Below are 13,286 nucleotides of genomic sequence, written 5' to 3'. Positions count from 1 at the left end.
GACCTCCCTGGCAAGTAGCTTTGCAATATTTAGCAAGTAATTAAAATATTAATTCTTTTGACCCAGTTGTTCTACTTTGAAGAGGCTATCCCAAGGAAAACTCTGAATTTGTTAAAAAAAAAAAAAAAATCCATGTTTGAGCTGTTCATCATGAGGTTTTTAAGTATAAAAATCAGAAATGACTGTCCTAATGCATAAAACTGGGAAGTAATTAAGTAACAGCATATGGTATGAAGCAGTTGTTCAAAATATTTTTGTACAATATTTGATGATATAGGAAATGGTTATGCTATAGTGTTGGTTATTTTACATATATGTACAGAGAAAATACGTGTATGATATAGTACCTATCTATGTGTGTGTGTGTATATATGTGTATATACATATTTTGATTACATATATACATATATTTGTATATACATATTAGACACATATAATCAAAATAGATATATAGTGATACACCTTGGTGGAAAATATGCTAAAATTAGAAAATATCTGCTGGGAAAACATCAAATCAGGTTACTCTTGGTAAAACATGTTTCGGTCCATCCCCACATCAACTGTCTTTTACCCAAGTGATGGGGTTGCAATGGAGAAGGCAGTGGAATTAGCAGCTAATACAAAGGCCGTCTGCTTCATCCAGACCAGCCGCCCAGAAAATGCCATCATCTACAACAACGAGGATTTCCAAGTTGGACAAGCCAAGGTGGTCCTGAAGAGCAAGGACGACCATGCGACGGTGATTGGGGGTGGGGTGACCCTGCATGAGACCTTTGCTGCTGCTGAGCTGCTGAAGAAAGAGAAAATCAACATCCGGGTGCTGGAACCCTTCACCATCAAGCCCTTGGACAGAAAACTCATCCTTGACAGTGCCGGGGCTACCAAGGGCAGGATCCTCACAGTGGAGGACCACTACTACGAAGATGGCATAGGTGAGGCAGTGTCCACTGCAGTAGTGGGAGAGCCTGGAGTCCTGTCACCTGCCTGGCTGTTGCCCAAGTACCAAGAAGTGGGAAGCCAGCTGAGCTGCTAAAGATGTTTGGTATTAACAAGGATGCCATTGCACAAGCTGTGAGGGTCTTGTCGCCAAGGCCTAGGGAGGGTATGGAGTGCAGGGTTGGGGGTTCTATACATTCCTGAAAGATTCTGGCAAAGGTGCTCAAAAAAAAAAAAATGTACTGAAAGGAGAGGTAAATATATGTTTTGAGAAAAATGAAAAAAAAAAAAAAAAAGATAAAGCTGAGGGGATAACTGGAAAGTTCTCAGAAAGCTCTAAAGACATAATAGATTTTCAAGAACTATATGGAGTTTTTCTTAGGCAGTCTCAGCAGAAGCCTAAGGCAGAGAAGGGTTTATCTTAAAAATATTTTTACATACATGGTTTTTGTCTAAGGAGGCAAACCCTAATAAGACTAATGGAAGACACACACACACACACACACACACACACACACACACAAAGAAGAAAAGAAAAAAGGAAAGAAAGGAAGAAAAAAAGAAAAGAAAAAAGGAAAGAAAGGAAGAAAAGAAAAGAAAAAATCATGAGACTTCAACTGCTGAAATACTAGTAGCTTGAACTGAAAGGAATAAAAATAACACTAAATGGAAAGCAGTCTTACATTCTCTCAAATATATATATAGAGATATGATATCTCATCATATAAAAAAGCAAATGTATCCTATTAGAGGTACTGGAAGAATTCTAAAATATCAGTTCTGTTTCTGGGTAATGAGATCTTGGGGTGATGATTTTCTTTTTTCTGTTTCCTTCTGTTTATCTATACTTGTTAAATGTTCCATGAATTTGGAGGTCATTATGTTAAGGGAAATAAACCAGGCACAGAAAGACAAGTACCACACAGTCTGATTCATGTGTGGAATCTAAAAAAGTCGATCTCATCACGTTGAGAGAAAGATGGTGGTTACCAGAGGGCTGGGACAGTGGGAAGAAGGGGAAATATGGAAAAGTTATCAATGGGCTCCAAAAAACAGTTAAATAGGAGCAAGAAGTTCTGGCATACTGTTACATGGTAGAGTGAGTATAGATAATAATAATGTACTAAATACTCCCAAAAAGTTAGGAGAAAGGGTTTTGAATGTTTTCACCACAAAGAAATGATAAATGTTGGAAGAGATAGAGGTGCTTATCCTGATTTAACTATTACACATTGTCTACCTGTATCCAAACATGACATGGTACCCTATCAATATGTGTAATTTTTATGTATTGATTAGCACTTTTTGAATTAAAATTTTACCCCATGACTGTGAATTACATCCACAATGCTCCAAAAAAAGATACAGATGAACAAATAAAAGGTAAGAAATAAAAACAGGATCAACAGTCACTGATTTATTAGACACCTGGATGGGTTAATAATCAGTTTCTCCTCTACTATCATGTTTCACTCCTTTTCATTGACAAGCTGTTTGAATGTGTCTTCTATGCTCTATCTTTCATTTATCTCCCTCGATTGTCTCTTTGATACCCAAAAAATCTGACTTAAGTCATTTACTCTTCTAAAAACGACTTTCCAATGTCATGAGTTATACCCTGTCCAGTGATTTCCTCAGATGCTTTCTAATTGACATTCTCCCACCATGTGATATTAACTTCCTTCTATCTTAACCTCCTAGAAAATAGAGGAAAAGGTAAATTTTTTTTGCAGGGAAGTAAATGTTATTCTATTAAGAGGAAAACACCTCAGCATATTGGTAGCAGAAAGACTATTTGCATTTCCTTTCCTGTGAAATGTCTGTTCATGACCTTTGTTCCTATTTTATTATTGAGGTGTTGGTATCTTTCAATTTCCTTGAACTCTTTCCATCAAGCTATTATTAAAGATATTAATTCTGTTTCATTTTCGTGATGAAGTTTCTCTGTTTATAATTTGTCCTATAATTTTATTTTTATATCTTTGGGTCTTTTGTAGGTATGTTCTCATTTAAGAATGTAATGCATATTGCTTGTAAAAATTCAAACAATATAGACATTCATCAAGTACAAAGCAAAGGAGAGGATAACTTGGTATAAAAAAAATCATACTTAGGGCTGGAGATATAGCTCAGTTGGTAGAGTGCTTGCCTTGCAAGCACAAGGCCCTGGGTTCAATGCCCAGCACCCAAAAAAAAAAAAAAAAAAAAAAAAAATCATACTGAGGCACAGAAACACAAGTACCAGGTGATCTTTCTCATATGTGGAATCTAAAACTGTTGATCTCACAGGAGTTGAAACTAGAAAGGTAGTTAAGCAGAGGCTGGGGAGAGCAGTGGGAAGGGGAGGATGTGGGTAGTAGATCAGGGGTTATAAAGTTGAAGTTAGATAGGAACGGAAGTTCTGGTGTGCTATTGCACAGTAAGGGTGAATATAGACAACTTACTATAAATTTCACAAAGCTAGAAGAAAAACTTTGGAATGTTTTCACCACAAGGAAATGATAAATGTTGAGGAGATAGGTATATTCAATCTGATTTGACCATCTCATTATACCTACCTTTCTCAAAATATCACACGGTACCCTAATATCTGACATTTATTTTCTGTATCAGTTAAAAGTAGATTTAATTTAAATTTAAAACAGCAATCTGTATATAAACTACTCTCCTTTTTCATTCCTTCTTAGGTTCATTCCTTCTTTAGCATTGTTTAGATTGAGAATGTGTAGGTGTTTTAATAGAGATTTTCATCTCTCTGAGATGGTGTAGTCTATCACATTTAAAGGAGAAGAGAAAGTGGGACTTTTTGCTTTGACTGAACCCCCAGGGTCCCCTTCTACCCAATATTTTGCAAGCAAATTTTGCTGATCATAAGTTACATTTTTTTCTAGAACTTTCATGGCAAGTGGAACAAAGCCTTTTAGTGACTTAAAGAACATCATGAACTGACCCTTTGATTCAGATATGATCTGCTGGGTCATCTGAAAAACAAATAACAAACTTTAAGAAATATTAGGGACATTATATTAGCATAGCTTTATTAATACATCTTTTTTGCAAACACAAACCCATCAAACATCTGTTTCCACAAGAAAGCATCAATAGGCCCCTTATTAATAGTATCTATGATACTATAAAATGCATTATTTTCCCCAATAAAGATGAACACACTACAGCTTGGCAGGAACATAAAGCTACATAAATGGGGTAGATTCAGGCTGCTGGTATTTGCTGGTCTTTGTTCTCTTTGTTAGAGAAAAAAATGCAAACCAAATTTATCCAGAAGACCCAGGGGAACAATTTTTTTCCTATATTTAAACCCTCCATAGATTTGCAAGGATGATGAATTTTGCTTGTAGCTCTTAAGTTTGTATTGTATCTGTGTCATTGAGCAGGTTGTGTATAAGTTTCTTGGACATAGACACAAAGCCTATTGAATTTTTCATTTTTTTAAAATTTGTTCTAATTAGTTACATATGACAATCGAATAAATTTTGGCACATCTTACATAAATAAGGATAACTTCTCATTCACAGAATCACACTGGTCATATAATCATATATGTACATAGGGTAATAATGACTGATTCATTCTCCTATCCTTCCTAACTCCATACCCCCGCCCCTCTCTTCAGTCTCCTCTGCCTAATCCAAAGTACCACTATTTTTCCCTAGCTCCTCAACTCCCTTATTGTGAATTAGCACCCCCATATCAGAGAAAACATTCAGCCATTGGTTTTGAGGGATTGTCTTATTTCACTTAGCATGATAGTCTTTAGTTCCATTCAGTTACCTGCAAATGCCAAAATTTCATTCTTCTTCAAGGCTGAGTAACATTCCATTGTGTATATATACCTTAATTTCTTTATCTATTCATCTGTTGAAGGGCATCCAGTTGAACTTTGATAGTAGGTTCTCTTTCTCTCTCTCTCCCCCAATTATGTTCTTTCAGGCAAAAAGTCTAGAAATCCAAGCAATAAATTCTAAATTTCCTTCCTTTTCCCTAACTATCAAAACTAACTATAGCCTCTTTTTGAAAGGGTGGACTTTATCATCACTTATTCATTCATTCTGTAAGTATTTGTAGGGGAATTTATAGATATAATCTCCCTTTTAGACACTAGGGATATAAAGTTTGCCCACAAAGACTTCTATAATTTACTGTATATCTGGTGACTGAAGGGGAGAGTACTTTTATATGAAATAACTCCAGAGGGCAAGTCAGAGCTACAAAATATTATAGTGATGCAATGTGCATGTGGATTAAAATAAACATTAGAGACAGAACTATGATTTGTAAACAGGAATCCAGAGTGCACACAGAGAACCAACTCATACACATGTGGGGATAATGTAAAGTTTCCTGGAAAGGTGATGTTACACAGCTGAATAAAGGCTGTTAGGTAGACAAGGTAAGGACAAGTATTCTAGAAAAAGGGAACGGCAATTGGAAAAAAAAAAATTAGGTTGAAGAATATTTTTCCTGGGGCAGGGGTTGTGGCTCAGTGGTAGAGCACTTGCCTAGCACATGTGAGGCACTGGGTTCGATCCTCAGCACTACATAAAAATAAATAAATAAAGGTTTTTTTTAAAAAATAGGAAATCCTCCTGGACTAGAGGATTAAAAAAAAAAAAAAAAGAGTTTTTTCCTCTTTTTCTTTCTCTCCTCTCAATGAAACCCTTTCCTGCTGCTCTAGTTCATTCCTATTATTTAGAAAAATCTGTTCATTATACAATAGGAAGTAATTTTTAATTTACATAAAACTGCTCAAAATATTCAGAGGGAGATGGGGGATGTAGTTTAGTGGTAAAGCACCTGCCTAGCATGAATGAGGCCCAGGGTTCTCCCCAGAACCACAAAAAGAAAAAAAAAAATGTTCAGAGAAAGAATGTCCTCTAATATAAATATGAGTGATTTATAAAATATCACTGGGTTAATCAATTAGTATTTCTGGAATTATATTTTAGTTTTTAGAAAGACATTATTCTGGTCTATGGTATGGTGAAGGAAGAGTATGCATACAAAGATTAATGGGCAAGATTATTCAATGTCCTATTTATAATAAAAAATGAGAATTGCTAAATTCTAACTTGAGATAACTAATCATATAATTTATACCTATTCAATACATGTGACATAAGGATATGCTCATTATACATACTTGATTAACCCATTAAATCTCAGATTTTCAATTCTGTAAATATTTCAACAAAAGTGACACAGGTTCATTAAAATTGGTTGAAAATAATTATCGGGAGTTTACATATACTATTATATAAATTAATATGATATTATAATTATAATTTTATTATCATATATGATATATACTATATTTTAATTTTTACAGATGTTTCACCTCTGGGATGGTGGGAAAAAATGTTTTGAAAAAAGTTAACAAAATATTTGTATAGAAATGTATGTATAAAGACATGAAGAACAAAGCTATATTTTTAGATTTTAAATTACCAATAATTTAAATTATTTTTTTACATATTTTCAATACTGTCTATAATGATCATTTCATGATCATAAGAACAATTCCAATAAATTTCAGTGGCAATAGCTGGAGAATAAGCATATGCATTAATGGTTTAATCAGCTTATGTTACTTCATTTCTAATCTTTGGTTTGTAAATTATAGGTCAAAACTAAGGAATGCTGTTTACTTATCTCATAAAGGAGAACCATGCTTTGCATGTTAATCAATTGGATAAATATTTGAAAAAAATAAGTGGAAGTGTTTTACAGATTTGTACACTAATGCTTGCACTAAAAATTTCAAATATTTTTCTATCCTTTATTTTTAATAAACAGTTTTTAAAAATACCACATACTGTACATTTAAAACATTCACCTCTGGATGAACTTTAAGATATGTCTATAATGAATTATTGGATTGAATTATTATTGACTTAAGGACTATTTTTGAACCATCATTGCAGCCAGACACAGACTAGCATTTGCCAATAATGCTGCTTAGAAGTAGGCTCAAAATTTGTCTGTGTATGAGTACATGTTCTGATTTTTAAGTAATTCCCTTCTTTCACAGTGAGAAAAATAGAATAAGTGAGGATATGATTTATTTGTTGAAAATTCAGATTAATAATAAATATATTTATTGTTGTTTACTATGTGCTAGTCCTACTCAGGTAGTGAGGGAAGCCCCTAATTGTGAATAGTTAATTAGGTCAAATCAGAAGTAATTTGTTAATGATGTTGTGTGTATGTGGTATGATTACGAACTTGCACTTAAGTTAAAATTCTGATTCTATCACCTAAAATTTATGGTGTTGATCAGATTATTTAAACTAATTAACCTTAGATTTTCCATCTGTAAGACAAAGGAGATGATGTACCTGTGTCCTGAAATTCCTGAGGATTAAGCACTATCATTCATGAGCAGCACCTAAGAGGGCTCTGAACATAGCTCTAAATTTGTTTCCTAAATGTTGGTCATTAATACATTTCCATTGCATCTTTGTCATCTAACACAGAAAGGAGCACTGGAAAGCCATTTTTGTTTTGATTATCTTTTTCTCCATTATCTATTAATGGGATAACTTTTCTCATTCTTTGGAATGAAATGTACTAAATAGAAAAGATAAGCATTAACTTTACCTGGCAAGTGTTAAAACTGTTGTGATTTTTCTCAAGCAGCTGTTCTTAAGTCTGGTTAAAGGATTTAATATCTTCAGAGCATCCAAATTGAACTTAGTGTGTGTGACAGTTGTGAGCAAGATTAATGGTTATTTTGGGAATGTGCTTCTAGGACTCTGCAAATGATGGACTTTTCCCCACCAATTAAAAAAATAGTAAAAGTTCAGTTTGCCTCAGAGAGTCAATTAATCTCTACATATCTGTGGTATGTATTGGTGAACACAGTCATTTTTATCTGGGAAAAAATTCCACAAAACTTGAGGAATTGCATAATGTTGGTGCCAACTTGAAACTCTTGTGTTCCAGAGGCTCCTGAAGCCACAGTAGAGATACCTTTCTTTTTCTTCAATTTAGAATGCTTACACTCTCAAAAAGAAGGAGAGCTTTCAAAACTGTTCTGTATTGACATCAGTTAAAAATAAAATCTCCACAATGCTTCAATATAATAGGATAGTCAAGCCACCAACTTCTATGGATACAAAACTTTCATTTCTACTCTTTCTGTCTTGAACTTTCATAAATGCCCTAATACCCATGGTCATTTTTCCAGGATTCAAATCAGATGGAATATCAAATAATATTTAATTAATTTTTATTTAATATTTAACCTTATTTATTTGTCCTTCTAATGGAAAAATATGTGGAGCTATGTCTTCAAAGTACACATTGAGGGGAGGAAAGAAGTTACCAGTCTGATGATTATTTTCTTCTTTATTCTGTTTACAGTTAAAATATTGTTTTTCTCTATATTGTTAATGGGATAAAACAGAATCCCCAGTGTGCACTCTGTGGAATAAATTCCAAAGAAGGGAACTTCTAAATGTAGGAATTATATTTTAATAGCAAAATGGAATTCAGTGACTGAGCATTTATAGTTAAAAGAAGCTTCTTATTGACTAAAAGAAAGGTGTTGATTTGGATTTAATATAATCAATGTGCTCCTGAGGATGGCTTCACTTTTCTGAGGTTTATATAAACTCACTGGTAGAGTTGGATGTGCCAAATTTTGTCTGTTTATTCTATCATTTTAAATAACTAAAGTTGTACCTTAAAGATAATTAATCATCTGAAACTCTTGGGTACTTTCTAGTGGTTGTCTATTGGTATCAATAACTAGACATAGGTTTAGTTTATAATGGAAACCAGACTTACAAAAAATTCCATCTCATGCATGTGTACACACACACACACACACACACACACATACACACATTTTATTAAAGACCATTTACTAGGAAGCAGGCAAAAAAAAAAAATCCCACTTAATACAACTAGTCATGTAAAATTGAGTATGTTCACCCTATCTGTAGGTGCTCCAAACAATTGTTGTATAATAGTTTAAATAGAGACAGGTGTACATATTCTAGGGTAAAGATTCAATTAACTTTTTCATCAGTATAAAACAATAGAAGGCCAAGAATGAATGACTGAACATGATGCTATTTAGATGTCAGAGACCATCACTAAAAGTAACTGCAGGGTGTACTAGACTTCACTTGGTGAAGAAGGTGGACAATTTATCCTGTAGAATACCCCACCCCTAAATTTTGTCTTAAATCTTCTTTCTGGTATCATTTACTCTGTGCCTCCATCTCTGCAGTCTAGAATTCAAAACTTGGTTAGAAGCCATCATTGATAATAAGTTTACTTCTCACATCTCTGCAGGAGACACCTAATTCTGCTAAGACAGAATGAAAGTGGTGATGGACTTAACCCTACAGTAACAGTGCTAACAAGACAGATCCTTGATCCTATAGAGGTCCTATTCTAATGGGATAGAGGTATGATAAACAGTTAAGTAAGTAAAAAAATGAATGGATTCCAAATAGCAACAATGTTTTATTTTTTATTTTATTTTTTAAAATAGCTTTTATTTTTTTAAAGGCTAATATGTGCATTACAGGAAACAAACAAAAAATACACAAGAACAAAGTCATCAAGTCACAAACAGCTTATTTGGATATGTTCTTTCTGGTCCCATGTATACAGATACAACAGCCCTCTTTGTGTGACTGAGTTTGCGGTACATATCATGCTTTTCCACACACGTGAAATATTAACCAGCTCAAAATCCCAAAGCTACATGCATATTTTTGACAACCAAGAATACACTATACCAACTCAATCTGTTAGAAAAAGTTGTAATCCTGCCATTCTTTAGGTTCAGAAATTTTACTGAAGATAGAAACAGCAACATATTGACAGTTACAACTAAAATAATGTACTTTCTTAATGCTCAATTTAAAATAAGACAAAGAAAAGAATACATCAAGCATAATGTTTCTAAGAGGGTTCATTATCAGATTTCTACTAACAGCAAGAAAGCATTTTCCCAGTGAATTAGAGAATTTCTATTGTACAGCCAGAAAATGGACACACATCAATGGCTCACAGCAAAATAAAATTCTTAAGCATTTGCACCCAGAAAGAAGTGTTCTTCCTTCTGCCCTTCTCTTGCCAGCCTAATGAACAAGTCCTGATATGCACTGCCAAGAGGTATAGCAATTTCATGTCAAAGATACACCTTTTCTATAAATTAAAACAAAAAGATATTTATAAGTTGGTTAATTGACTAGTTCTACTTTTAATGATACACTGTAACCTCAGGATATCTACGAAGCTTAGATGTTGTGAAATAAAGTATGAACTTTGTGCACAATAAACACAAGTCTTTACCAAAATGTGCACATAAATCTATGGTTATAATCTAAAGCTGTCTTCCAGATACAGAGATTCTGGCAAAGAGCCATCCACCCTAATAGAAATAATGTTTTAAGTAAAATAAAACAAGGAAATTAATGAATAAGCTACTGTGCTTAAGGTGGTCCAGGAAAGTTTCTATGCTGAGACATTTGAGCACAGCCTGAAAGAGGGGAAACAACCAGCAAAGTGAAGACCTAGAAAGGGAAATTCCAAGGAGAGTGAAGATAAGTTTCCATTTGTTGCATATGTAATTTGATGTATTTGAGGAAAAGAAAGGAGATTTTTGGCTGGAGCATTAGTGATTTGAGGAATTCTATTTTCTGCAATGTGCTTGATCACATATTATACCACTCTAATACAAAACACATAGAAATGATGAATAAATTATTGCATATTCACTTTTAAATGTAAAACTGAGCTTACAATAAAGTAAGTTAAGTCCCCATTTGCCAAAAATGAAGAGGACACAGTAAAGTGGCAACTGACAGGTGGTGAGCCTTGGGTTTCAGTAACAATAAGGATGGGAAATGAGGCCACAGAACCAATGGAGTTAGGAAGTTGGAACAGATTTCTGTTAGGGAGTTAGAAATCTCCCCAGCCATCCAAAATACTGCTTTCACGGGACTAGGGGAACTTTGCCTGTTAAATTCACTGCCATATTCCTACCTTAGCACAGTGAGGGCAGACAGCAGGAATTTATTAAATGCTTAATGAATGAATGAATGTATTTGTCTGGGCTCTAAGTGAAGAGAAAACATTTTCTCATATGAATTTACAGCCACTGGCCTGCCCTTGCATGCATCTGAGGGCTTAGAAATTGAAATTGATAACACATTTGAGTTTCACCAACCTCCAAGCTAACATATTAACATAAAAAGTGCTTCCAAATTTTGATACTTTGGAGATTCTCAAAGTAACAAAAAGACACACATTTATCTAATATTTTCTACATGTCTAACTAAAAATCATCATAGAATCTAAAACATATATGTCATATAAAACATAAAACAGAATAAACCACTAGTGTCAGCAGCTATTATAAGGACTTAAGAATTTCAGATGATGAAGAAGAGTTAAAACAGTAAAAAATAAGTAAGCTTAAAATTATTACAGCTATAAAAAGGATTCAAAACATGAGACAAGAATGAGACACTTTTTTAAAAATAAAGACCAGCAGATTTGAAAGATTTTATTTTAGGAAATAAAAGTAGTCACTGAAAATCCAATGGGTACATTTAAAGCAAATTAGATATGTCTGAGAAAAGCATTTGTGAACTGGAAACCAAGGTCAAAGAAATAGCTATAATATCACACAAATAGAAATTAAGATGAGGGATACATTAAGATTTGACATTTTTCATGATAGAGAAAGAGAAAATAGAGGAATCATTATTCCCACAATATTTGAATCAACATTCAAAGATATATTGTTGAGAACTTTTGCATAATTGATGGAAAACATGGATCTTCAAATTCAGGGGGCACAAGTTCTCCATAGGATAAATAAAAATAGTATCCACCAAGGTACATCAGATTGAAACAAACCTGGAAAGAGAGTGGCATGAGATTCAGTTGAAGATGTGGCAGGGGCCAGAGCAAATAGGATTGAGTATTAAGCAGAGGATTGATAGTGTTTAATTTACACTTTTGACATATCATTTTATTAATTCTGGGAAGAATTAATTGCGAGTGCCCAAAACAAGAACAATAATTAGCAGACTAGTTTAATAACCCAGGACAAAGGTGATGGCATCTAAATCCAGGTTGTTAGCAATAAATTTGGAGAGATCTGGCCTAATCTGATATATGTCTTAGTGACCCCTGAAGGTTATAACATCCAGAAATAAAAAGACAGCTGATTCAGGAGACAGGAAGGACCTGAGTAGATGATTTCTCCTTCCTTCCTCCTTCTTATGAACTACTTAAGACTGAGTTTCTCAACCTGGTCAGAGAAAGTTCTTGTGCCTAGCAGGTACATCTACCCATCAACCTGCTTTGATAAATCAGCTCATTGTGCATAGTCATGATTTTTATAACATTTAACCTCTGTGCTTAAACTGCATCTTTTATTCCTAAGGCTATGGCTGGTAATATACAAAGTCCTCTGAAAACACAGAGATTAATTACTATCTGCTGTAGTTTGTTTGTTGAATGTTCCCTCAAAGATCCATGTGTTGAAGGCTATTGGGGGGGTGTGGAATCTTTAGGAGGTGTGGCCTAGTGGGAGGTCTTTAGGTCACTGGGGACATGCCCTTGAAAGGAACTGTAGAACCCCTGCATCTTCCTCTTCCTTTTTTGCTTCATGGTCATAAGATAAGTGATTTGTTTCACCATGGACTCTATTGTATCCTTAGTAGAGGCCTAAAAGCAATAGGTCTCCCTAATTAGAGACTGGAAGCTCTAAAACCATAAGCCAAAATAAAACTTTTCTGTTTATTAGTCAGTTTTAATTATTTCAAGTATTTTGTTATAGTAATGTAAAGCTGCCTAATATATTGTCTAAAATGAAAATCTGAAAACTCAATATATAATGGGTGAAATCAGAGTTACAGAAGCAAATTTACCCCATGCAGTATTCAATAAATTGGTGGTTTATTATTGAGAAACACTAAAAATTCCAATAAAGATATCAACATTAGCATAAAATAGTTGACAAATGTAAAATATTATCATCGAAGTCACTTATATAAAACATTACAGAGAGAATATCATTTTGAGGAAATCTTCAGATTTTTTATGTTGATAGACCCAGAAAGAAAATTTTACTATGACTATCTTAAATCACCTTGAACTGTAACTGAATAAGTTGGGAGGACACTTAAATAGTATGAGAGAGATTACTGGTCCCTTCTTTATTATCACTCTGTTATATTTTTATGAGAATTGATGCTTATCAATGGAAGAAACATGGACTCAATCTGCTACAGACAGGCTCTTTGGTCGTCTTTGCTTCCTGATGCATGAAGGACAGTAGGAAATAATGAGGTAAG

General features: G+C 33.9%; 1 protein-coding gene across 1 annotated transcript; it reads left to right on the top strand.

Moving 5' to 3' along the window:
- The first annotated feature begins 535 nt into the window (after nt 1-535).
- On the top strand, nt 536-1,033 carry LOC124994185 (transketolase-like). Its single transcript, XM_047565994.1, has one exon. The coding sequence runs from the start codon at nt 536-538 to the stop codon at nt 1,031-1,033; it is 498 nt and encodes a 165-aa protein (XP_047421950.1).
- Nucleotides 1,034-13,286: the final 12,253 nt, after the last annotated feature.

This window comes from Sciurus carolinensis, chromosome 10 (assembly GCF_902686445.1).
Source record: "Sciurus carolinensis chromosome 10, mSciCar1.2, whole genome shotgun sequence".
Lineage (NCBI taxonomy): Eukaryota > Metazoa > Chordata > Mammalia > Rodentia > Sciuridae > Sciurus > Sciurus carolinensis.
This window is presented reverse-complemented; position numbering and strand designations above follow the sequence as displayed.